Here is a 25,742-nt window from a genome sequence, read left to right as displayed (position 1 = left end):
AAGATAGTGTTGCCAGACTTTTCTTTTTAATTGCAAAATAACTCTTCTATAGCCTCATTTTTGGGAAGAGCTGAACTGTTTTTTGGAACTTAAACAAAGATATCAAACCAAAAACATTATTCTGAGAAAAGTTTTTGTCATGGAAATTCTCTGTTGAAATAACTAAATGTTGGCAAAGTTTTAAGCCAAAAATCCCTGGTAACTCCTCTAATAATCTGATTTTTCATGTTGTTGCTTGGGTGTTTTTTTGTCTAATGAATGTTCAGCTGGCCGTACTTGATCATGTCCCAAGGAAAAGAAAAAAAAAAGTACACTGCATAGCAGACCAGGGGACTTTGTCCCAGTTTGCTGGAGGAAGGAGTAAACACTCCAAGCTCGCTTCTTGTATTTATTTGGGATTGGTGCCGTGATTGTTCTCAGCAGGGACAGGACTAGGAATTGAGCTCCTTGGGTGCACAAAGCGAAAGTGTCTGCCAGCTCCCACTCTGTTCTCTGGCCATTGCATGTCCTTTGACCATTTTGTGTCAGGGTTGGAGTGGAGGGGAAGAGTCAAGAGTCTTAGCTAAAATGGCATCACTCCTTTGGAAGTACGGAGACAGTGTTTTAGGAGGAGGACCCAGGTAACTGCAGCCTGCTTAGGCAGCCAGCACACCTAAGGAGATGAGTGGAGATGCTGACCTGAGAAGCCTCATACCGAAGAGGAGGCTGAGGAGGAACTTAACTTTTATGGATTTCTGCTCACAGAAGAGACATCTCTTGACCCCGGGAATTTTTTAGTCTGGCACAAGAAGTTGTTCAAGAACTAGGCTACGAGCTCACCATTCACACTACAAGACCAAATCAGTGAATGTTAATTAGGACAAAATCAACCGTGAAATGAGATGGACCATTGTTTTGAATCAATGAAGGCAGCTAAACATTGATAAAAAAAAAAGGGTGCCTCTTCACTGAATTGAAATATGGCCAAGTGAATTTTTTGTGTTAAGATGCTATCAGCAGTTTGCTGTTTCCCTTTTTATTTTTGTGGGGACTAAGGAAAGGCTGGAAAGAAGCACTAATGGATTTCACTGTGTGATTTAAATGCAGATATGAAATATTAATAATGTAAATACAGATATTTGCAGAGGGTGGCCATCACATGTCATAGCTTTTCAGTCACCACTAAAACCTGGCAAAGAGCTGGTGTGAAAGTCAGAAGATAATGCAGAGAGCAGGTCCTCTATCCTGGCTGACTGCAGACTGATACAGGAGCATTAAGGGGAGACCCCAGGGACCATGTTTATTTGGATCTGATAGCTCTCAAAACAACAGGCCGAAAGATCGGATTTTGGGCATCTAGACCACATGTTTCTGTGGGAGTAAGACACCTGAATACCTGTAAAAACCTTGTTTAAAGTGATTGTGGCTGCGTTTCTGGTGAAGGTTCTGAATCATAGTTTTGGAGGGTATCTATTTCATCTTCTGGCTCTGGGACGGGTTTCACCTGGCATTGGAAAATTGATCACTGCAGGGGTAGAACAAAATTTGTAAGTCACTTGTAAATAAAGTTTACCTTCAAAAGCTTTTAATATCCTACCTTTTTCATTATATTGTTGCAGGTTTGGTTCTGATGAGTTGAAAAAACAGTTCCTCGTACCAACTATAGCTGGAGATTTCGTGGTTTGCTTGGGAGTCAGTGAAGCTGGAGCTGGGTCAGATGTCGCAAGTAAGTTAACCTAGCAAATTGCCGTTTTTAGACAGCCTGGTACGTTAATGGAAAGAATCTGGTTTCCCTGACCCTTCCCTTTGCCGCTGTCATTTGTAAGAAATATCGAGGAAGGAAAGTCTGGTGTGGTGAGGGCAAAAAGTAATCTAGAAGCAGCACCTCTTGCCTCCGATGCATCCAAAAGCAATCAAATTGAATGTATTTTTCAGTGAATCAATGGCTGTAACCCTGTATGGGCTGAGCACAGCAGATAAATATGCAGCTGTCATGTTGGCCCTGGATTTCTCCTAGTGTTTGCCCTGCTCTGCCTCTCCTGCTCTGTCCAAGCTCACCGTGTAGTTTCACAGCCGTCATCAGTTGTGCAAACCTGCAAATGTACGTGATAGGGTGTGTGGCTCGTTCCACTGGCACTTCCTTAAAACAGACCTCTCCACTCCGCTTGCAGAGCTAGTCCATTCTGAAAACGATGGCATCACACTTTCACAATGGGTTCCTCTCGCTCATTCTTACTTCACCTCAGCCCCTTCCGTCATTCCTGTGCATCAGAAATGTCGCTGAACTGGTGACTGTTTTATTTACAGCTGATGAAGAATTTGCTGTGTCAAAGCTATTAGCTTTGTGATGTAGTTACGTTGCGTGCAACTTGTTTTTTCTTGGTTTAGTGCAAGAATATGTTTAAACACATGGACAAATGAAACTATTATTCTGAAGTGCCTGAGGCCGTAGGTAATTTGGACAATTAAATTAAAACAGATATTGTAGAAAAAGGAAAAGATCTCTCATCTGTTTGTGAGTTGTGGACTTCAAGGAAGAGGGAATGACAAGAAAACACTTTTAGAGGTTTTGCTGTTGGACACAGGGTGGCCAAGTTGATTATATTGTGCTCTTACAAATTGCTGTGACATCTTCCTGCAGACAAAATCGCAGAAGTTTTTTGATCAGCAAAGCAGAGTCCTGTGTCTATCTCCTTGAACAAACTCACGTCGCTGTCTCAAGACAAATAGATAATTATTCAGTGTTAGAGCAGGGGTGCAGCAGGTATTTTTCAAGAGAGTTAATGGGAATAATGAAATAATGGGACTAAATCTTCCTGTGTGATCCATTGCTGTTTTCCTTAATGTATTTTGTTCATAAGAAAAATGCCATAATTTTTATACAATTGGTTTTCATTAAAATAATTTGAAATTTGAATTTTGCTAATGTAGGAAATACATAATTTACTTTAATTAATGCCTCTCTAGGTTAATTGGATGATTATCAGAACTTTCTAAATATGATTTAAATTTTTTATGCAGTGTGCCTGATAATAAGTAACATAAATATTTTTATCTGCATGTTGCTTATCATCTAATTTAATTGGAATGATACACTTGGATTAATCCAGTTAAAGAAAAATTTGGAATCCACTAGAATTATCTGATGGACCTCTCATCAAGAATTCAGTCTTTCTTCTTTTCTGTGTTTAGGTCATCTTCTCTGAGCATGAAAACCCAAAATTGCACATGGTGTCTATAATGGCACAAATACTTGTCCAACCCTAACAGAAATGTCACCCTCCCATATGTACTGTTACACAACAGTTTGCTGGCTTGTGAATCTTGTTGCTAACTACGCAGATCATCTTCATTAACTGTTTATTGAAATATTGGAAGATAGAGCAATCATTACTTTGTGCCTAAGTCCTTGTACTTGCCATGTTGAATTTGAAGACTCAAGGTCATTCCTTTCTTGCTGGGTGATACCTCAGTTGTCTGTGTTGCTGATGTCTCCCAAGTTTATGTCGACAGCAAATTTTAAAGATCATTAATGAAAATATTGAATAGGTTTCATCCAAAGGCTCACATTCAAGGAGGAGCTCCAACAGTACCCTCCCTGTGCATCAGCACTTCTTCTTTTAATGCAATCTGATGCAATTTCCCCTTTGCCAAGTTCCTTACTCACATTTCCACTTTTGTCCTAATTCTTATCTTTTCAAAACTTTTAACTGATCATTACCTAGCAAGATAATATTTTAGTTTGCTTGGGTCCAACAGGATTTTTCCTGTTCTGATTTTTCTCTAGAAAATCCATTTTTGTAATAAACAAATCAAGTTGCTTTGAAATAGGATACCACTAGTAAATTGAATTATCTTTTCTTTCCAAATGTGTTCTGAGGCTGTGCAGATTGCCAAAGGCAACAACCTCTGTTTTCACTATTTTTTAATTTCTGTACAGTCCTTCTTTTAGATGTCTTGCTTTGTCAGCTATATTACAAACTTTTTATAATCTGACGTAAAAAATTTCTTTAGTTTTGAGGCATCCTTTATATACCTCATATTCTTTTCTCATTCTTTTTTAATTTCTGTGGCTGAAACATTTTTGTTTGCCGCCTCAGTCTTCTTGGATTTTGTTGGGTTTCATCTGCAAGATTTAACTTAGTTTGACCTGTGGCAGTTTCTTACCTTCTGGCCTCCAAACTGTAGCTTACTTTGATGATTGATCTCTTTCCTTTCCTGTAGGCCATCTCCTGTTTTTTGAAGTTTTGGGAGTTTTTTCCTGTGATGATGATGTAAATTCCAGATATGGTCTATTCATTTTGTCTTTAAGGAAATGTGTTGCCTATCTTTAATCATAAGATTGACCTTAAAAGTTGAAGCCAACCTTACCTTTTGTCAATTCCATTTGGATGCATGGCTGGACTCAAGAGCACAGCGGAGAAGAAAACTTGAGTCTCAAGTATGTTGTGATTTGAATGGTGAGATGACCAGCCCTGGTTGCTTATATGGCACTCGCTAGGTCATATACCTTTTAGTGATGCCTTGTGGCCTTTCCTGGAAGGGACCCTCACAGCATGCTCTGGAAGCTGTTGCATTATAGGCAACATAGGGCCAGTGGTGTGGACCTGACAAAAATGAGTTATGGAACACTCACTGAAGTAGCCTTTTCCCAGAGCTGTGCTCTATCAGGGAGATATTCATAAGTATCTTCATAGCCATATCCCTGAGACTGAGTCCACTTGACTGTACTAAATGAAGTAGGTTTTCAAAGCCTGCTGTATTTTAAACATAAAGTTTACTTATTGACTTAGTCATCTTTCTTCTAATTAAATTTAAAGAGAATCAACTCTTTGTAAGTTCATTTTAAATAGTCACTTCTCAAGTATTTGAAGCAAACTGTCAACCATCACGTTTGGGAATACTTGAACATTTCCATTAGTAAGGCATTTGTTCTTTAATCTGTATTTGGGTGCTTAATCCTCTGTAATGCCATGCTTGCAAGAACTGTTTACATTTGTGATAACATCACAGTGCTTATTGTTCTTCTGCAGACCTTCCATGGGGCCCCTATCTAATCTCTTCAGTAGCTGTTCCACAACAAAGGGATGTGTGATGCAAATTGCTGTGTGTATGTTCCCATTCTTTTCACACTGCTTCAGTACAGTGTCATATTTCTTATTCCAGCTCTTGTGTGTCCTTCATTTATTATTTCGTCTCCATGTATATGATTGTGCAGTGTCTGTGTCCATGTATTACGAGCATCAGTACTTTAGATTCCTTTGGTTTGTTGCCCTTCATTATTATACAGATTTTATATCAAGGCCTTTGCACAGATTTGGCATAGTCTTTTCATTGGCCGAATCCCAGTATGGCTACTGTTTTTATCCACATTAGTACTATCTCTTTCACTTGCTGTTCATCATTATCCTAGGTTCCTTAACCCATAGCTATATGCAATATTCCCTTGTCGTATACAATTTTCTCCTGTCATTATTCCCCAGTTCCTTCATTAACAAGACTTCTTTTCAGCTATGCTGATCTCAGTTCCAGTTTATCTTGTAAATGAAGATCAGATACTTGGTTTTGCTTTGTTTTATGTTTAGAGCCTTTGGGAGGAAGGTTCATATGCAGATTGGGATGGGTGTGTAAGAAGGTATAATCAGCTGACTTAAATTTGCCTGCCCGCTCGGTGTCTGACTCCTACCCTCCAAGTCTACTTTCTTCCCTCAGTAGATGGCCTCTTACAGACTTTATAGTCTCATTAGGTTTAGAGGTGCTATTAGGGGCGTGGTAGGGTTCTCTTATACCATCACCTACTTATAGCTAGATACCTGTTGGAGAGTCTTCCTCAGTTGGGGTTTTAGTTGAAGAAGTTCAATTTGGGGGAAAGAAGCCAGCCCTTCAGAAATTCTGCTGCAGTGTAAATAATAACTAATGATTCACTCCCATCTGCCAGTTGCAGGTAGGGCTGCTTGCAGCGTAACAAAAATAAGATTGTTTTTGCCAGGGGGCATTAAATAGTGGATGTTTAGAACTCCTTCATGTACAGACATTCTTAGCATTTAGACATGGTCTTTTGAAAGTTTACTAACTTTGAATTTATTACGCCATTCTGACCAAGAACATGCAGGAAATGCGTGTATGTATATCTCTATGCATACACAGATCTTGAGGCTTACGTTTGTTTAAGTCAGGACTCTGAAATTAATCAGTGACTAATGTGCACAGTAACAGAAATGCATAATGTATCACTTCAGACTGAAGTGTTTCTGGCCCGAGTTTTTGATGACCAAATTTACTTAGGGAAATTTTTCTGCTTCGTCCACTGGGATGAAGACTCCACCTAAAGGAGGGAGAGAGAAGTGGACTGGTTTCCCTGGTTTGCCTTCCAAGAGTCATCCAGACGGGTCTGCCGTGGAAGGGTTAGAGGATGTGGGGGGCATGAAGGCATGACCAAATATTAGTTGTCCATCTGAGATCAAGGGAGTAACTCTGCCAGTCTTAAAGGGACCAGCTTATCCCTCCTTCACAAGAATAACCCTTCATTTCCTATGTTTTGAAATAGATATCAAGACGACAGCTGTGAGAAAAGGCGATGAATATGTCATAAATGGTGGTAAGATGTGGACTACGTCCGGATGCCAAGCAGACTGGATGTGCCTGCTGGCAAACACCAGTGAAGGACCTCCCCATCGAAATAAATCTCTCATATGTCTGCCAATGAATCTACCTGGTAATAACATAGAACTCTTTCTCTTCTAATTTGATTTTATTGTTGTTTTTATGTATGCCCAATACAAGAAGGAAAAGTGTTTGACAGAAAGGACTGCACCCATAAATGGTCTTCTAAGTTAGGTGTTTCACTGTCATACAAAGCTGACTCTGAAATGCCTTTGCACGCTTCCACAGAAAAGTAGGGGACAAGAGGAAATGAGAAGGAAGCTAAATATTTTGCAGACTTCAGCTTGTGAGTTCCAAGTAATTTTATACGGAGAGTCCTTGTCACCAAAAAAAGTTGTTCAGATACATTTGTATGGGAATATTTCATAATCTTCTGTGAGAGTGAATAGACAAGTTGATGCCAAGGACAAAATTAATGCCTCAAAGAAATCATTAAAAATGCAGCCAACATTTTTTTTGAAAATTATAACATCCAGTGTCTTTTGGAGAAGTTCCACAAAGCTTTTACCTTGTTTTTCTGTCCCCAAAAGGCATGAAGATGCAAACAGTCCACAAAATAAATGACACATTACTCTATTTACATAGATCTTTGCTACATAAGAACTATATGTAAAATGTTCTTAAATTATCTTTCAGAAATAGCATTAAACTCAAAATTTCCTGTTTTGTATGAGGACTGGTGAACAGAATATACACTTCTTTTTTCAATGAATGGAGAAGATTTTTAAGCTTGTTGTCTTAATTCTTCAGAAGATATTGAAAGTGATTCTCAAACGTGAAAAAAAAAAAAAGGATAAAGAGGTTAGAGATTTCAAACTTGGGAAATACATGGGAAATACCTCCCAAAATCATCTTACCACCCATGCCAACACCTGCCTCCCGGAGCCCCTGGACAATATCTGACTCAGTTTAGGGTGGGTTTACTGACCTGCTGTATTGAATTCTAGAAGGATGCAATACTGTGCTGTGATTGTATTGTGTGGGTGGTCCTAATTTTCCTCTGATAACCGTCGTCCATCGCCCAACCTGGCGATGCTAAATCTTGCTAAAGAGAAGTGCAGACATAGCCAGGGTGTTTCATGGCTGTGCTCTGCAAAGGGATCTTTTTGCCAGGGCACTATTATCATTATCAGTTTAAATTACAAAAACAGTCTGTGAGTTAAATGTGGGTGGAATGAAAGATTCAGAGATCTTGGAAGTTGGAATTTGTTTTTGAAGAAGACTAGTAATTTGGGTGAAGACACTGAAGAAATGCATCCTAATCTAAGGGTGCAAGTTTCAGTGGTACAGTCCACACAGTGTCTGTTCCTGGGTAATCTGCAGACCTTGCAGCACAAAGGACATCATTCAGAGAGGGTACAGTTAAGGTTATGCTGGCAGAGACCTTTTGCAGTTTTAACACCAGTTCAGAAGTTTTTAAACGTTTTTGATTTTCACTCTTTTTAATATGTTTAAATTATGTAATATATTAATTTATTTAATACAGAACGTATAATATATTCTAACATAGATTTTAAATATATGACATCTATTTAATATATAATATTTAATATATAATATATAATTCATTTATGTATTAATATAAAATATTAGAACATATTGGTTTTTTTCATTCAATTCAGAGTATTTTACATACGACATATATGTCATTATCAGCATTTCACATGTAGGGGCACCACCATGGCAGTGAAGTGAGGGTCCACAAGTTCACTTAATTGATCAGACTGAGAGCAAAACCCAGCTCTCCAATGTTGCAAAAGAGTGTGACGAGAGCTACTTAAGTGAAATTGTAAGTATGGAGTAAGTCAAGCGAGTGAGTGAGTTGCCTTGGGAGTTAAGCAAGTCTGAGCAGGTTGTGAGTTTCTTTAACCTCTGCTCATGCAAGTCAGGCTTTCAGTGGGTGCTCACAGAAGATGGACCTGAGCTGCTTCCCTAGTTGTTGACTTTGTCCTTATTAATGAGAGATGAGCGAACATGGAACTCAGAGCCAGAATCTGCCTGAATTTCCAGGTTAAACTCACTTATCAGCCAGCTGCGTGAAGGCCTCCTTGTGATTTGTCATGAAAGGGTCAGAGTGCAAATGCAACACCACTTCTCTGAGATCAGTTTTCCAAAAACAACAAAGCAGCCAACCCACTGTTAGAGGCAGATCAAATACAGAGAGATTGACTTGGAGGTTTTCAGCTACTTTGCTTATTCCAAAACCACATGTGAGTCATTGTAGCTGGGGGCGGGGGGGCATTGTTAGGGCACACAGCCTATGCACAGACCTGCTTTACCTGCGGTAGACAGATTTTGAGTTGAAAAGTTGCCTGAGTCACTTCAAGCTGATCTGCAGAAGTGTAGAAGTCTTCCTAGAAACAAAAATTGTGCTCCTCAAAGTGTATATGCTTTCGTTCTTCTGTGTGATACAGATACTGACCTCCAAAAGGGTCACTGTACCAAGATTGGTGACCTTTTGAAATAAAGTATAAAGACAGTGGATTGTGCTTCATGGGTGGGTCATATCAGAAATGAGATTTTTCAGGAAGACAAAGAGGGAAAGTATGAAAAAGGCTGCCATTTGACACAGATGTGAGGAGGAAGCTCCAGCTGTTTTGACACATCCTAAGGATGTCTGTCTGCCAAAGATTGTGCTCCTTGGAGGGCAGCAGACCAAGACTGTACGGGAAGTGTCTGGAGGACATCGGCGGATGATGCGCTACCAGGCGTCTGTAGATGTACGTGTGTCAGAGCTCAAGAAGGAGTGCAGCGGAGAATGAGTGTGTTACGTCTGACGAACTATTGCAGTCGCCAGCCTATATGGCGGGGTAAGGAAGGGATGTGTGGCACAGCGGTAGCTCATTCCTTGCTAGCAGCTGGAAGACATGGGAGACTAGTCCAGCATTTTTCACAAAAATCTCAATTGTTTCATGCTGGTATGATGTGGTGATAAAAAAAAAAGGGGAAAAAAAAAGTTCCAGGTCTGAAAGCGAATTATTAATTTCAACAACTGGTAGTTTATTGGAGATATGAACTAGGATTTGCTTCTAATTTTAGGTGTGTACAGTGTCTATTCTGGGGTGAAGCAAATCATGGTCCGGACTGGGCAGATGCTGCTGAATACATTTCTTATAATGGGAATTGGGATTACGGCAGTGTGGATTCACAGGAGATATTCAGATTAGGTGAATACTCCTCATACTAACAATGTCTTTAAAAAAAAGCTGAATTTCTCATATGATGACAGAGAATCTAACAAGTCATAAAATGTGTGTGTGTGAAAGATATATAGACAAATGGCTTGCAGGCCTAATCTGGTAACTATTTATGTGCTGGTTTGTTCTCTGATAACGCTAGGGTAGATTGCAAGGAGGAGATAGTAAGGAGAAGAGCATCCAGAAAAGGGGAAAGAGCATGTTTCTCAGGTTGCAGTTTAAAATGTGCTTCTTTCCATTTGTAATGGCACTAAATGGTGTCAGGAGAGAGTGACTGTCTTTCTCCCAAGATAGAATATAGGAAATAAAAGAGATTGTTAGAAGGCTGGAGGAGTGGGAGAAAAAGAAAAATGAAAGATGCCTGGGAAGAACTGCCCAGGAAGAGATACAGCAATTCATCTCAGTGATACTGGTGCAGGTAGCACAAATGGCTCTGGTTTAGAGTGATTTTTAGTAAGTCAGGCACTGGGCTTGCTAGATTGAGATTTGTGTGTTAGGGGATGGCTTGTGATTTATTTAATACAGACAGACTCCAGGAGTTATCTGGACAGGTGATTTCTACTGCTGCTGGTAATTTTGAGTATATAGTACCCCTTCTGAAGAGAATGAAAATAATTAAACTAAGCAAAGGAACATTTATTGTAGTCAAAGAGATGATTATGTATCATTGTCTTCAAAAAAGAGAAAATGTAAAGCATGTGCTAGCAACAGAGGGGGCACTACATGAGGCTGATGCAGTTTGGCCTCCTGAGTGAGAAACATCTCAGATGTAATCTAAGAGCAAGTGAAACTAGTACGGCACAACAAAAGGGGGATGCTGCTGGATTCAGGAAACTTGAACACACAACCCAATCTGGAAGAACTATGGATAGGTACAGGTACGAAGTAAAAATCAGGATAAGCTAGAAAGGGGGGATGAATGTGGAAAAGAGGGAAGGAAGCGGATTTCCAGGAGGAGAAATTCTCTAATTGCAGCTTAAAACATAGCTCTGTTTTTGTCATTATTAAATATTTCTCTGCTGTTTCACAGCAGTGCACGCACTCAGCAAATACTGCTAAATTGAATTCCAGCATTTTATTATAGTGCACTAAATATCAAACACAGGCAAATAAATATTGCATTGTTTCAAGACCTGCCTACTATTAGTAAACAATTATTATTTGGGGACATACTGAAAAGCGGGACCTTTACAATTGCAGTTTCTGATTTGCTAGTTGGAAAATGGGAAAACTCGTAAAAATAGGATGTGGGCCACATTACTCTTAAATTCCAGAATACTGTTATGTTTTTCCTAAAGGTAGGTTTCGATGTAATCTTGGCACATACCTTCACATCTGCAAACTTCACTTTCTTAAAATGCTCGACTTGTACATAGTGCTTCTGTTTTTTGTGGCCTTTCTGATACCTCTTTTTCTTCAGGCATTCATGTTGCTAAAAAGATAGACAAACTGGGCATGAGGTCATCGGACACAGCTCAGATCTTTTTTGAAGACGTAAGGGTCCCCAGCAAAAACCTCATCGGTGAGGAAGGAAAGGGTTTTACATATCAGATGTTGCAATTTCAAGAAGAGCGGCTGTGGGCAGTAGCTACTGGTAAGTCATCGTTTGTCCTTCTGGGGCCGGGCAGGGACATGAGGGTCACCCTTTGCATGACTAACAGTACTTTCCTTTCGCTGTAAATTGCAATGACCTCTTACGATCCGATCTGTCATAGCCTGGATACAGACAACCTTCCCTTTCTGTAGAAAAACTCGAAATAGAAAATATTTTGTGCGGCATCAGAGGGGCAGGTTTTGCCTTGTTTCTTTTGCTTGGTGCTGTTCTGCTGATAAGAAAATACGGCATCATGTTATGTCTGCTACAAATATAGTACAAAGGCTATCAGAATACTGGCATGACATAGAAGGATGGTGACTTTTCCTGTACTACAGTAAGCTATGATGTTTACCCTGGATTTTAGAAAATTAACTTAGTGGCTGTGTAAAGAAGTGGCTCTTACAGAATGTAAAAGCTTTGTTTTGCGGATCTGCTTTACCTCTTGTACACTTTAGACATAAGTGGTACAGCACAAAATTCCTTTCCCTGAAGTTACGCTTTCACGGCGTTCTGGTTACTCTGAACTCAGACAGTACTTGAATCTGCATATTTGAGTTATACAGATTCTAGATATTTCAGGTAACCAGATCCAAGTGTGGATTGTCCATTTTCAGCCTCCTAACCTTCCCCCCCACTCCACAGTGTTTACTTCTTCAACTTAAATACAATGTGGTTCATTGTAAGAGGATTGGTCCTCTTTACATTTTGGGCTGGTATAAATATTCTCACCCTATTCATGCTCCTGTGCATACCCTGTCTGTTACTGTCTGTGTGTGGCTGGGGAATCAGGAACACTAAAAAGTGATTTCCTGATTCAGTGACTAAATAAAAAAAAATCACTCCCTGTTGTGGGTTGATCCCAGACCAAATATTTCAGAGTTCAGATGCTTTTAAAAATCTTTGGTTTGGGCCAAAATTCTTAGTTCAGCCTGAGATACATAGCAAATGTGACAGTAGTTTTAGCAAAGAACAGGAGGTTAGACTTGCAAGGGATGCCACTGCAGACTCAGGCAAGGAGGAGACATGGTCCTACTGCTGGTCCTGCTTTAATCAACGTGTACACGTTGGATTACACAAGGATGTGCATTGTGCATTTTTGTGCTCAGTTTGAAGTCCAAGTTAAACAAAACAATCAGAAACTCTGGGTTACAAGGATACTCCCCAGGCAGCAGAGTAGCCTGCGGCGTTAGTCATGCACCAGGCAAAAGTGACGTGCACTGACAGCATCAAAACACAAAGCCTGGCAGGTTAGATCACTCCTGTTAAAACCACTGGCAGCTTGGTACTGTCCAGCCTTGCACAACTCTCCAGCGGTCACCGTGCTCTGCCAGGAAGTGGGACACCAGGTTTCAATTCTTCTTTTTGCCCAGAACACCACAGCAGGGGCAGGCAAACCCTTGCCCTGGATGAGCCGTCTGGGAAGGGTATCTTTGCCCCCCCCGCCATGGCCAGGCAGGGGACATCAGGGAGGAAGAGCCTCAGAGCTCACCAAGCTCACCGTGGAGAGGGAGCTGCCTCCTGCAGCGCGGTGGCCAGTGTCTTGTACCTTGCTGGGCCCTCTGGTTTTGCTTTTATCCACTGTCCGATATAAAACCCATGAAAGCGCGGGGAGCAGGGACAAGACCTGCTTCAGAGGGGAGCTGAGTGCTTGATGGATGCGGTTTGTTACACCACGACACCGAGCTGTTAACTTCCCATCCTGCAAATGGGTTTACGTACGTTCAACCACAAGCGTTTCGCTGAAGGCTCGGAGGTGCAAAACTACGTACGTACCTTCAGCAGCCCGGTGGTAAGGTCTGCATGTGTAACCCTCGTCCTCACTTCTGGCCCTCAGGAGGACATTTCTGTTCCTTCTGAGTTCACGACTATTCACGTGACATTGAAAATCATCAGTCTGCTTTTAAACACTTCGGGGACCAGTTCTGGCATCCTCACTTTCACTGCTTCCTGAAACTTGGAACTGCCATTCTTTTCTTCCTTTCTTTTTTCGGCCGTTGTTCTGTTTTGTTGTGTTTGGGTTTTTTTGTTTTTATGTATTTTTAGTATCAAGTATCATGTGCTTCGTTTATTAATATTCTCTTTATTCATTAATTATCTTCTTTGTGGCCAGACTTCAGAATGTGTGGGGAGTTGGCTTCCTTCTTCACTTTTTTTTTTCCTTTTAAAATGAATTTTGAGTCAAACAGATTTAAAATATAAATGGAAAACTAATTTCCTGGAATTTCAAAATTCTGTCACAGGTGTGGTCTTTCCTTCTGAGTGACGCATTATCAAAGACATTGGTAAAATTCACAGTGTTCCTTGCTTCATTGAAAGTGAAGAGCTGCCACGTATCTCTCCCATGTTGTGACACTCGGTAACACCAGCCATTTGTGGACCTGTTGCACTGATCACAGGAAAAGAATGTTGCTATGGCAAGAAAGCAAACAGTTTTTTGCAAATTGCTTAACTTAGAGGCAAAGAGGGAGTTCAGTGTGTGTGAGAGAGCAGAATGGCACTTTTCTAATGACTTCTATCTTCTCCTGGAGTCTCAGTTTTATGAGCAGCATTGAGTCATGGCCAGTAAGCAGGATGACAGATCCTTTTACATGGGCAATGCACATCCTTAGGAGACAGATTGCGCAGCTTGGAGCTCACTGTACATCTCACTAGAGAGTGATCAGCCACAGCCTGATAAAAATATATTGATTTCCTTTTGTTTTGAGAGGAGGCATAGCAAGGCAAAGTGATTGTACAGTCAGCAGAAGTTTCCAGTGGAAAAATGTAAGTTGGATGGAGGTACAATGAAAAGATTATTTTCTCTCTGGCAACTTCAAGTGCTTTCATGATTCTCAGCTGTGTGGTAGACCACGCGTTCCTTAGGCTGCCCTGGAGTGACATTTCCTGTATGTGCTGTCATCAGTTGAAACCTGTGGGGCCAAGATTGAGGATGTGGAGAACATTATGTGACAAAAGAAGAAACAAATACACACCAAAAAAAAAGTTCTGAGAGAAAATGAGTTTCACTGTTAAGAATGGCATTTCTCTGTACGTATATGACTGGCAAAGTATTGTGGTGTTATGTTGTACAAGGCTGTTGGCAGTTGTGGTATTCACGACATGCTGCATTTCATTGCTGTTTGCTGCACAGCCAAGCTTTGCCATATTAGAGCTATGCTCATAGCTCTAAATACCTGTAGTCATAGCGTCACAGAATGGTGTGGGTTGGAAGGGACCTTTAAAGATGGTAACGTCCAACCCCCCTGGAATGAGCAGGGACATCTTCAACTAGATCGGTTTGCCCAAAGCCCGTCAAACATGACCTTGAACACTTCCAGTGATGGAGCATCCACAAACTTCTCTGGGCAACCAGTTCCAGTGTCTCATTACCCTCATCATAATGAATTTCTTCCTTATGTTCAATATAAATCTACCCTCTTTTCAGTTTAAAACTATCGTCCCTTGTCCTGTCACTACAAGCCTTGGTAAAAAGTCTCTCTGTCTTTCTTATAAGCCCCCTTCCAGTATATAAATTGAAGGCCACAATAAGGTCTCCCTGGAGCCTTCTGTTCTCCAGGCCGAACAACCCCAACTCTCTCAGCCTGTCCTCACAGGAGAGGTGTTCCATCCCTCTGATCATTTTGGTGGCCCTCTGGACCTGCTCCAACAGGTCCGTGTCTTTCCTGTGCTGAGGGCTCCAGAGCTGGATGCAGGACTCCAGGTGGGGTCTCACCAGAGCAGAGCAGAGGGGCAGAATCACTTCTCTTGACCTGCTGGCCATGCTGCTTTGGATGCAGCCAGGGACTGTCCTTAGAAGATTTCCTCTGTTTATTTCTGTGTGCAAATGGGAATTTCACGAACAAGCAGAAGGATGGTGATGGCAGCTGAGGAAACAGGAGGATGGATGAGCGGAGTCATGGGGCAGGAAGGAGGCAATGAAGCGGGGAGGCAGACACTGTGAGAGCAGTTTTCTCAGGCTCCCCACTCCCAGCCCTGATGCATGGTGACAGCCTGAGCAGAGATGGGCCAAAATTTTTTGTCCTTTTGCAAGCAGGACCCAAATAGGTGCCGTTCTGTTCCTTCCCACACAGTCCTGCTCCTGCCTCTTCTTTGCTCTTTCCCGTCTCTTCTTTCCCTGGTGCTGGATGCTGGGAACCACACAAGCCGTGCTGGAGCACCTTGCTCTGACAGACGAACACAAGATTAATCCCTTGTTCTTACCTCTCCCACCTCCCTTCTGCTCTCCTAGCACTGGCATGTACTGTTTCGTTTCCCTCCCAGCAGCTCAGACCGATGCAAAAAGGAATTGTTTAGTAGTCCAGGGCTTGGTTGTATTTTGCATTTCAGATTCACAATGAGGGTGGTGAAACACTGGCACAGGTTGCCCAGAGAGGTGGTAGATGCCCCATCCCCAGAAACGTTCAAGGTCAGGTTGGATGAGGCTCTGAGCAACCTGTTGAAGATGTCCCTGCTTATTGCAGTGGGGTTGGACTACATGCCCTTTAAAGGTCACTTCCAACACGAACTATTCTATGATCCAGAGTTTTGTGGTTTAGATTCTAAATGTGAATGGATGTGGATATGCATATTTTGAAAAGAGAAAACGTGGCCCTTCTCACACAGACAGATTTCCCTCCTGCTTGCCGTAGTGACATGGGTCCACATTTGCCAGACAAAATTCTCCACAAATTCAGCACCTGCTGTTACCCTAGCTAAGCTGCAAGAGACTGATGGAGCCTCGCCCTTCACTTCACGGCTGGTTTGCCTTGGAAAAGAAACTTTGCCCTTGTCTTCTTGTTTAAAACATGGTGTCTCTAAGTTTGCTCACAAAGTAGGAGCTAACTAGTTCTCTTGCTTTAAAGCACTGTCTGCCTTCTCCCTCACCTGTCTTCCAGCAGTATGTTATTTTGATTCTGTTTCCATTAGAAGCACTGTTTAGCATTTACTGAAAGTAGCTGTGAATCTTAATGTTTTCCCCTTCCTTTCTATACGGGGATCTGACCACGGAATGCAGATGTAGGAAGCAGTCTGTTTGCGTTCCTTGATCTCTGAATAGGTTTCTGCCTTTTCGTTCAAAGTTTCCTTGACTTTACATTTCTACAGCATCCCTCGGTGAGCACACTGTCTGCCTTCAGATTTTCTTTCAGGGTTGTAACAGACCTTCAGACACAGGTAGGAGTTGCCACAAGCGTTTGCTAGAGCCCCAAATGAGGTATTAAGGATAAAGTTTACACACTTGCCATTACATACCACTCTCTTTAACTTTCCTTCCCTCCTCTCCACCCCCCTTCCCTCTCCTCTGAGTTTCGGCGGTTTGGGGCTCAGCTGAAATGGGGATAAAGAGGTCTTCAAAGTGCAAGGGGATACCAGGCTTTTTTTCAGAATTGAAACCGCGGCCCAAACTGAGCATATGGAATAATTTACTTTAGAAAACCTAATGTATTTTTTTGTACGATGTGAAAAAAAAAATCTTGTTAAAAAAAAAAAATCTTTTTCAACAAGAAGAAAAGCAACATATCTGGCTAAAATGATGTCCTGATCTGTGCTTTGCTTCTTCAAGTTCTGACACCGCTGGAAACTATCATACAAGAAACTATTGACTACACTCGCCAGCGGAAGGTGTTTGACCAGTCCGTCCTGCACAACCAAGCCGTGCACTTCCGCCTGGCCGAGCTGGCAACCGAACTGGAGCTCCTTCGCTCGCTGCTGTACCGCACCACTGGTGAGCTGCCACATCTGCCTTCCCAGATGTGCTTCTCTTCACGCAAAAAACGTTGTCAGGCTGAAGGAACATGGGGAGGTGATTGCCAAGGAGGCAGGCTGTGATCACTGACTCTGTGTGTATAACTGGGCTTTTTTCTTTCTTTCTTTCTTTTTAAGCTCTCTATGTGGAAGGCAATGATGTGACAAAATTTGCTTCCATGGCTAAGCTAAAGGCAGGTCGTCTGTCACGTGAAGTGACTGATAGCTGTCTCCAGTTTTGGGGAGGAATGGGATTCACCAGTGAGGTTCTGGTGAGCAGGCTTTACAGGTAAGCAAATGAGTGGTGAAAATAAGAATAAGCTTTACTGAAATCTGGCCTTTTAAATGTCTTGCTACAAGATCACCCACTGAAAAGGGCACTAGCTCCTAGCTGATATGAATGGTATTGTTCCGCTGAGCGGTGCGTCACTGATGGACGTTGTGGGTGCCAGGGCACCCACAGTCCCATTGACTTTGGGGTGACGTGTGTGAGTGTCAGGACGTAGGCTGGCTGTTCCTTTGCCAAATCTTGGCTTTGCATTACAGCTGTCCAGTTTGAACTACTCACAGGTTAGCTTGAATGTCAGGTGAAAGAAGTAAACTCCGTCTTTTCCCTGATGGTGCTCCGGCACATACCAAGCAATAGGACAAGGCAAAAAAGGGGAAGCTTACCAACAAGTGATTTCGGGTTTTTTCCCCCTTCTGCTCTTTGTTTGCTTGTAATCTTGTTTACGGGAACAGAATTAAAGCAAAACAGCAGCTTTCTTGAGAACCACGAGGGATCAACAAAAATCAGCTTCATCTTTTTCCCCATAACTGGAGTTATGGGGAACTGGAGTTCACCATTAGGGTCCTGGATTAGTCACAGCAGATACTGCGTGAGATGTACAAGAGATGTTTGCAAATTAAGTCCCATGCCAAGCCTTTGCAATTTTACTGTATAACTACTTAGAGCAAAATTCTGTCCAAGCAAACAGTTTTCCTGGCAGCTGTTGGGAAAATTCTGGCCCTGGTGTCTTATATTCTGTAGAAGGGACAAAGTGGAACTTACATTTTCTTGCAGTAACAGGTTTCAGTTCAGCCCTTATCTATATAGGATGCCTAATCAGAGGTTAACAAAATTAGTTAGTGTTTCAGTTAGTTGAAAGTTTTGGTAAATGTATCTGTGCAAAGTGAGAGCAGAACACTAAAAAAAAAAAAATCTGTAAAAAGCTTGTTTCTTTTTAGTAGGTTGAGTTAGTTTTTCTATTTCTAACAGCATTTTATGAATAAGAATGCTACTGTGGTAGGTCAGAGAGATCCTCAACCTGTTTTGTCTTGTGGATTCAAGAAATTTTCTCGTGAAGGTACAGACTGCTGTATGGTGGTGGTTTTAAGCTAGCTGTCAATATGATGTTTTTTCCTAGGTTTTTTTTTTTTTACAGCCTCTTTATTAGTAGCTCATGGTCCCTGATAATGCAGATGTTAAAAGCTGCTGCAAGTAGGCACTCTGAACAAAATGAATCCTTGTCTTGAAGTGCTTACTGTCCATGTAGTAATGTGTACAGATTAATGTGTATGTGCTTTTATGGAGCTTTGATTTGTCTTTAGATTTCCTACCCCAGTATATTACTGCTAACTGTGGGCAGGGCTTTTTTGCATGAATTCCAGAGTGGTTTCTAAGTACCCCAGCACAGTCACATTTTTCCTGAGAAATGCAGAGTATTTCCTATTGGTATAACTGTCAGCTGGCTAAAGAAACATATCTTTCTGCCTCTAAAACAAACACTGTTATAAATGAGGCTAAAGGTGGTGTGATATCTATACTCTAAAATTTTCTGTGAATCAGTAAAATTCCATCATTGAGTAACCATCAGCTCCAGGAAGGGAGAAGTAGAGTATTACCTAAATAAGCAATTTCAGGTTCAAGTCAGAATCCTGTTAATCTGTAACGATAAGCAAAGCAGCAACTCTCCTAAAGCCATTCTTTTTTGTACAGCAGTCTGAGTAACCATTCACGTCACTGTGATACTTGTCAAGTAGCAAGCGGCATAACTGCACAGCATGACATCTAGCCATAACGTACAAAGATTTTTGTAGCATAATCCTTACTAAGTTTCCAAGGAAATGTTAGTGTTTGACACGTCAGGCTGTTACTCCTCAGAGAGCACACAGCATAATGCATGGTTAGTGCATGAAATCTTTGAATTTTAGTTACTAGCGTTGGTGGGGAGATAATAAACAGACCCGGCACAAAACTGTCAGCCAAATGTCAGCCATTTATTCACATCCATCATTTGAATCATTAGTCTTTCAAACTTTGTAGAACAACTGACTTTTCTAAGGTGCAGTATTCTCTAGAATGTGTAAAAGATTGCTGTTTCACCATGTAGGTCCCTATACGGGGCTGATTTTATATACGTAAATGTCTCATTTTCAGTTGTAGGGATTCTAAGAAGGAGAATCGGTTTGAAGAAAGGTTTTGACCTAAATATCAAAAGGTTTAATAGAAAAATACAAGCCAATGTAAAAAAATGGTAAGAGTGGACTTTCCAGACTTTACCCTACTAGCAGGATTCTGGAGAAGGAGAGAGCCAGACTGGAGTTGTGTTTGTTTACTTTTCCCCTATATGAAATGCCTCAAAGCCATCATGACTTAGGGAAAATCAGTTATTAAACAAACCCACCATCTATATGAAAACCCCAGGCTGTGAGAGATCAGAGGGAGGAAAACGTTTTGTAGCAAACATACTGCAATTTTTCAGACTTCCTAACATGAGTTTTAAAAAATTTCAGGTAGGGATCTATATACTCTAATAGTAATTATGTACACTTCAGTTGTTATATGAAGAATTTGTCTGGTGGTCTTAAAAAAATTTGGGTTTTTTTGAATTAAGATTGTTTCTAAGTACTAAACACTGTGTCTAACTGCTGCCAGTTCTTACTAGTTTTACTCTTGTGGGGTGTGATGGGGAGAATGCTGTCATTTCTTTACTTGCTGCATTGTGAAAGACTCGAGAAAGCAGTAGAGAAAAATACTGACTACTCATGTGAAATAGATAAAGTGTAAATAGCATTGCAAATGCAGATAGCTGCAGAAAAAAAAAAAACATTTCTTTTTTCCCCCTCAGCTGTCACCTAGGTATTGCAATATGAAGTTTTATTTGTAATTCAGGATAGATAAAAATCAAACTTCTATACAGTTTGAAGTGGAATTTTTTTGAATAAGTAATGTGTTTCCTTCTTAATTATATTTGTATTCCTCACATGTTTAAAAAGTCAGTTGAAATACTTTCTTGTTGCATTCTTTATTTCATTTTTTTATATTCTTTCATTCTTTACAAAGCATGTCTAAACTAGAACGAGCCTAGACAACTGTTGGGTTTTTTAATCTGTCTTTGTTATTATCACAATTTATGGTTGTACCAAATGAAAAGAAAACTATCAATTTCTGCTGACAAAAACAATTTGCTCTGAAGTCAGTAGCTAACTGTTGGGACAAGACTTAATAATGATTCCTCAGTCATCTGTGAAAACAAATCCATAGTTTCAACCTTTTTCTGCAGAGGTTTTGGGACAGATGCCTCTCTACCCCTTCCCCTTTGGTTGACTTTTATGAATACCTTGAGAGGGAATTTAGGAGATGAAGCACACGGCATCCAGCTCTAATACGGCAAATCAAAGTAGGTAACTGTACAGCAATGACTTCAAAGTGGAGCTACACTCCAGAGCAGGCCAAGGCGATGCCCACTCCTGCTCAGCTGTCCCATCAAAGTGCCCCTTGGGGAAACGGGCAGGGCCATGCGAACTGGCCCGCACGGCCGCTGGTGGCCGGGCTGTGCCAGCCTGGCCAGGGACCTGCTGCGCTGGGTGGTATCAGCTCAAACTTCTCCCTCGGGATCAAAGCCTCCTTTAGATGCTGCTTAATTTGGACAGCCTATAAGCAATCTGGCCGAGTCTGAAGATGGAGGAAGGCACAAAATATTAAACTTGAGGGTATATCAGTATATTTTGTGGAGAAAAATCTTGCCAGTAACGAACCTTAAAACAAAAATTGTGAGAAAAAAGGGTAAATGTTTTGTAATCAAGTGCAATTTGTGCTGAAAGGAAGCAGTGATACGCTGAGCCACATAAACCTTGGGAAGGATTTACCAATGGCCTCCTAACCAGGGAAGCAGGGAGCAGCATGTTGGAGGGACTGCTGCCGTGAAGCCAGGCTGCTAGGGAAAACCAGAGCTGGAGTCACCAAAACTTGCTTTCTTCCCTACATCTGACCGGCACTGACCACTGCTAGAAATGGGAAAGGAAATGACTTAGTTTATTTTCTCAGGACTTTAAAGTTATGTGAAGACATCTGCATTGAAGATAGGTAGCGCAGCAGGCTCCTCTCAGGGTGTTTGTGAACAAAAAGTGCTTTTTTAGATCCAAACACCATATGGCTTTCAAGAGGAAAATGTAGCGTAGAGCGGCTCTCCAAGCCGGCACGGCTTCTCGGCTGCCGGTGGTCAATGGTAGTGGGATGCACAAATGCAACCACCATCACATTTCACCAGCTTGAGGCTAAAGACATATTTAGTGTGCCATTATCTGCAGCTTCAGCACCTATATAGCATATTACAAGGTCAAAAGTTTTCGGCGTGCTGTGAGATAGGTACTTTCATGGGTAATGACATGACAGGCAAGGGAGAGCTCAGACTGGAGCAAGGGCCAGCCCTGATTTTAAGGATAACTGAGTCCAAAAGATTTACAGGCAGGGTGATGGACATGGCTTGGCTTGTGCAAAACAAGGGCTGACTGGCACTCTGGATGCAGAGGGGTCAACACCAGCCAAAAGAGGAATGTTAAACTGAAGGACTGTACTACTCAGGAACGCATTCAGGATGCAAATTAGAGAGTTCCTAATCATTAGAACAACTTTATATGACAGCCTTCCAATTAGGATAGTCCAAGATTAAAGGGAGCTTGTTTCCCCTCCTTAAAGCAGTGCTTGATACATTTCTGAGGGAGGTTATATGGCATGGTACCTATGGAGCTGGGAAACTTGATTTGAAGACGTGGAGGGTCCTTTTTGTTATGCTGCCTCACTAGAAATTATTAATAATCTGGATTGTTTGGTGGGAGGAAAGGGCTCCTCACTCTCCCTCATAAGTGCAGTTTTTTAACTCAGCAGTGAAGAAATAGGTTTTTTTAATCCACCATAAAGTGGATTTCTTTTTAATATTTACATCTCTTGATTTGGTTGAGCAGAGTAAGTTTTATCATTGACAGTGGATGTTTCAGGTGCATGGGATTTCCTGAATGAAATTAAACTCTTTGCAGGGAGTGTTTTTAGGGGAGCAGAACACAATGGTCAGGATTTATCTCTTTCCTCAGGCAAATTCCCACTCTCGAAGGAAAACAGCATTCAACAAACAGCCAGAGGTTTGGTCCCTCAAAATGACACCTTTACGTAACTGTATGGTGTGTTGCAGGCTGGTTCCTCACTGTCCTTGGTCAGGCTGAAGCCATCACAGGCCGGTGCTCACCTCAGCAGGGCTGCAGGTATCACAGGACGTGCTGCTCAGTCATGGGGGCAGCGACAAGGTGATGGAGAAATCAGAAAGCAGTGTTGGCTGTGCCAGGTCAAAAGCATTCCAGGGGTAGCCTACCTAAAGCAATAAAATTCTACTATTTATATATTAAAATATTTATATGCTCTATAATGCATTGATATAATATAAACTATCAAACCATAAACTTCGAGAAAGTAGCTAATATACAAGCTTACTTTACTATGTCACCTTCCCCAGCTTCCTCACAGAGTTCCTGGCAGGATAGTTAGTCTCGTGGTTTTGTTTTCTTATGCTGAAGGCAAGTCTCTTTCCCAGCAGAGGGCCGATAGATTAAAGTCATTCTAGTCCTTTGTCATCTTGATCCTCTTAAACTACATGAAACCTTCTGTCCTGTCTCCCCGGGGGGAGAGATGGGCATTAGTCACCTGCCTGTAGGTTCTGTAGGAAATACTCCGTATCTCACCCATGGAGACAAAAATATAATCACCAGCAATTTTGTAAAGACACACACATGTACATATATTGACATACACAAAAACAAATGTGAAAGGTGTTTTGTTTTTTTAAAACATGTATTTATATGTGACAACCTGAAATGTCTCTCACACACCACCGAAGCCAGATCTTACCACTGCCTATTTATAACTTCATATAAAAAAGCTACATGTGTCCAGAATTCCTGCTGCAAATGGAGGATTTTTATCAGCATCACAGAGGAGTTCTGGGGATTAATTCCTTGCTGTTGCTACAGTGCTGTGAAGATGCAAGATGCTAAGCACCATCAGGGGCCTTCTGCAGCTTGAAAAAGCAGACAGCACTGCAGCACGAAGACCAAGTGACCTACCATTGTTCCAGCTCTGCTGCCTTCAACAAGGCCCATAGGAAGGTGGGGTATCCTGAGATTATTGAATTAAGTAGAGGTAGTTTAGCAGAACTGTTTCTGTGTTTGGGTTTTTTTTTTTTCTTCTCCCCAAAGGAGAAGAGTAATTGCTTAACGTTGCAGTAGTTTGCGATCTGGCTAGCACAGGGAACTTAGGCAATACTGTTAGGGATGACTCAGTGATATTAATGGCAGGTTTTAAATGAGTGTGATTGATTAGAAATATCAAATCAAAAGTAAGTAAGCTTGGAGCAGCCATTCGTTTTTAAAGCAGAGAAGCTTTATATACTTTACTCTGCTCTTGTGAGACCCCAGATGGAGTCCTGCATCCAGCTCTGGAGCCTTCAGCAGAGGAAAGACATGGACCTGTTGGAGCAGGTCCAGAGGAGGGCCACCAAAATGATCACAGGGATGGAACACCTCTCCTGTGAGGACAGGCTGAGAGAGTTGGGGTTGTTCAGCCTGGAGAAGAGAAGGCTCTGGGGAGACCTTTACTGCAGCCTTCCAGTACTTCAAAGGGGCTTCTAAGAAAGATGGGGACAGACTTTTTAGCAGGGCCTGTTGTGACAGGACAAGGGGTAATGGCTTTAAAATAAAAGAGGGTAGATTTCCACTACAGCTAAGGAAGAAATTTTTCACAATGAGGGTGGTGAAACACTGGCACAGGTTGCCCAGAGAGGTGGTAGATGCCCCATCCCTGGAAACATTCCAGGTCAGGTTGGACAAGGCTCTGAGCAACCTGATCTAGTTCGAGATGTCCTTGTTCATAGCAGGGGGGTTGGACTAGATGACCTTCACAGGTTCCTTCCAACCCAAACTATTCTATGATTCTGTGTAATACTATATTATAATACTATATAATACTAATATGGATTATGCCAGATCTTACATAGCCATTAGGGAGACCAGGTTGGTTGTTGGTTAAAAAAATTGAATGAAAACTGTACCTTCTCCATACAATTCTCCAATACCTCATGTACTGGTGGACTAACACTCTTTTTCCTGCAAAGTTAAGTGCTGCAACACTTTCTGCTGCTGGCCCTCCAAAAGCTCCCTCCCCTCCTAAAATTCAACTGCAGGCTTAGGCACCTACAGCTTTGGCAAAGGAACAGCAGGGATGTTGCGGGAAGTACTGCAGACCATCTTGCCAGGAGGAGGCAGTGGATGAGGTGTTCTGCAGACAACTGGTGTTAGTATGTAATGTGTAGGTCATTTGAGCAGGCAGTCCATCAGAAAACCTTGGGAAGAGCCTGTGATGCTTTATATGCCAGTCCAAAGTGGTAAGACCTAAACAGAAGTCTGTATGGAGTTCAGCTGCAGGAGCTCTAGCTGGTCTTAAAGCAGGGGCAACTGTATGCTAGGAGAGGTTTTAATTTATTTCAAGATGAAAATACAGTGTTATACCAAGTTAAGGCTATTTTTGAAAGAATCTGAAAATTGGACATTTGAAATTATATCTTAAGCCTTTTGATTTTGAATTAGCAACATCCCTGTACACAGAAGGGTATTTATGGTGCTGACAACACAGTTGTCCACACCATATATGTACTTTTGTAAACAAGGGGTTTCAATGTAATAAAAGTAGATCTATAATAAATGCCTAGAATAAATGGGTATGTACAGCTCTGTACTTATTCCATCAGTATAGCATGCAAATGTTTAAATCTACTCTTTGTATTTCTACAGAGACTTGAGATTAATGTCAATAGGAGGTGGTACAGATGAAACCATGCTTTCCATCATATGCAAATACATGGAAACACTTCCAAGCAAGTGACACATCTCCACTCTTCTCAATTCTGCTCAATTACAAGTACCTTCCCTATCTTTCACTTTTAGCAAGTAATCATCAGAATGAGCTCTGTCATCTTTGCCAAGTTCACTTGGACTTGTACTACACTCTGTCATGGATGTTTGGGGGTGGGGGTTGATTTTTATTTGCAGAATTCTACAAACAACTGTTTAATTGTATCCGAAGCTTTTGGAGGCCTGAACTTCAGCAGTAAGGTATCATGTTTTGTGTGTAATAATTAAAGAAAAATACTAAAAATAAACATGCTAATATGAAAATTGTGTGTAGTTACTTAAACTCTTCCTAAAAAAGCCATTTAAGCCAGAAGAGACAGTCTGTATTACTGCAAAAAAAAGCTTCAGTGGAATTGTCCTGGTAATCA

The 25,742-nt window shown here is 41.4% G+C and overlaps 1 protein-coding gene across 1 annotated transcript in view; it reads left to right on the top strand.

Annotated features, from left to right (window-relative positions):
• The window catches only part of LOC309417453 (putative acyl-CoA dehydrogenase 6), a gene marked incomplete at both ends in the record, with an annotated part of 85,215 nt that extends 59,870 nt beyond the window's left edge, over positions 1-25,345 (top strand). The window contains 6 exons of the mRNA XM_082014958.1: positions 1,599-1,705; positions 6,527-6,694; positions 11,260-11,433; positions 16,976-17,137; positions 17,296-17,446; positions 25,255-25,345. Coding sequence (XP_081871084.1) covers positions 1,599-1,705; positions 6,527-6,694; positions 11,260-11,433; positions 16,976-17,137; positions 17,296-17,446; positions 25,255-25,345 — 853 coding nt within the window. The remainder of the gene's footprint in view (positions 1-1,598; positions 1,706-6,526; positions 6,695-11,259; positions 11,434-16,975; positions 17,138-17,295; positions 17,447-25,254) is intronic.
• Positions 25,346-25,742: the final 397 nt, after the last annotated feature.

Source organism: Phaethon aethereus, assembly GCF_964289735.1.
Source record: "Phaethon aethereus genome assembly, chromosome: 2".
Taxonomy (NCBI): Eukaryota; Metazoa; Chordata; class Aves; order Phaethontiformes; family Phaethontidae; genus Phaethon; species Phaethon aethereus.
Note: the sequence above shows the minus strand (reverse complement) of the source record. Positions and strands in the feature narration are given on the sequence as shown.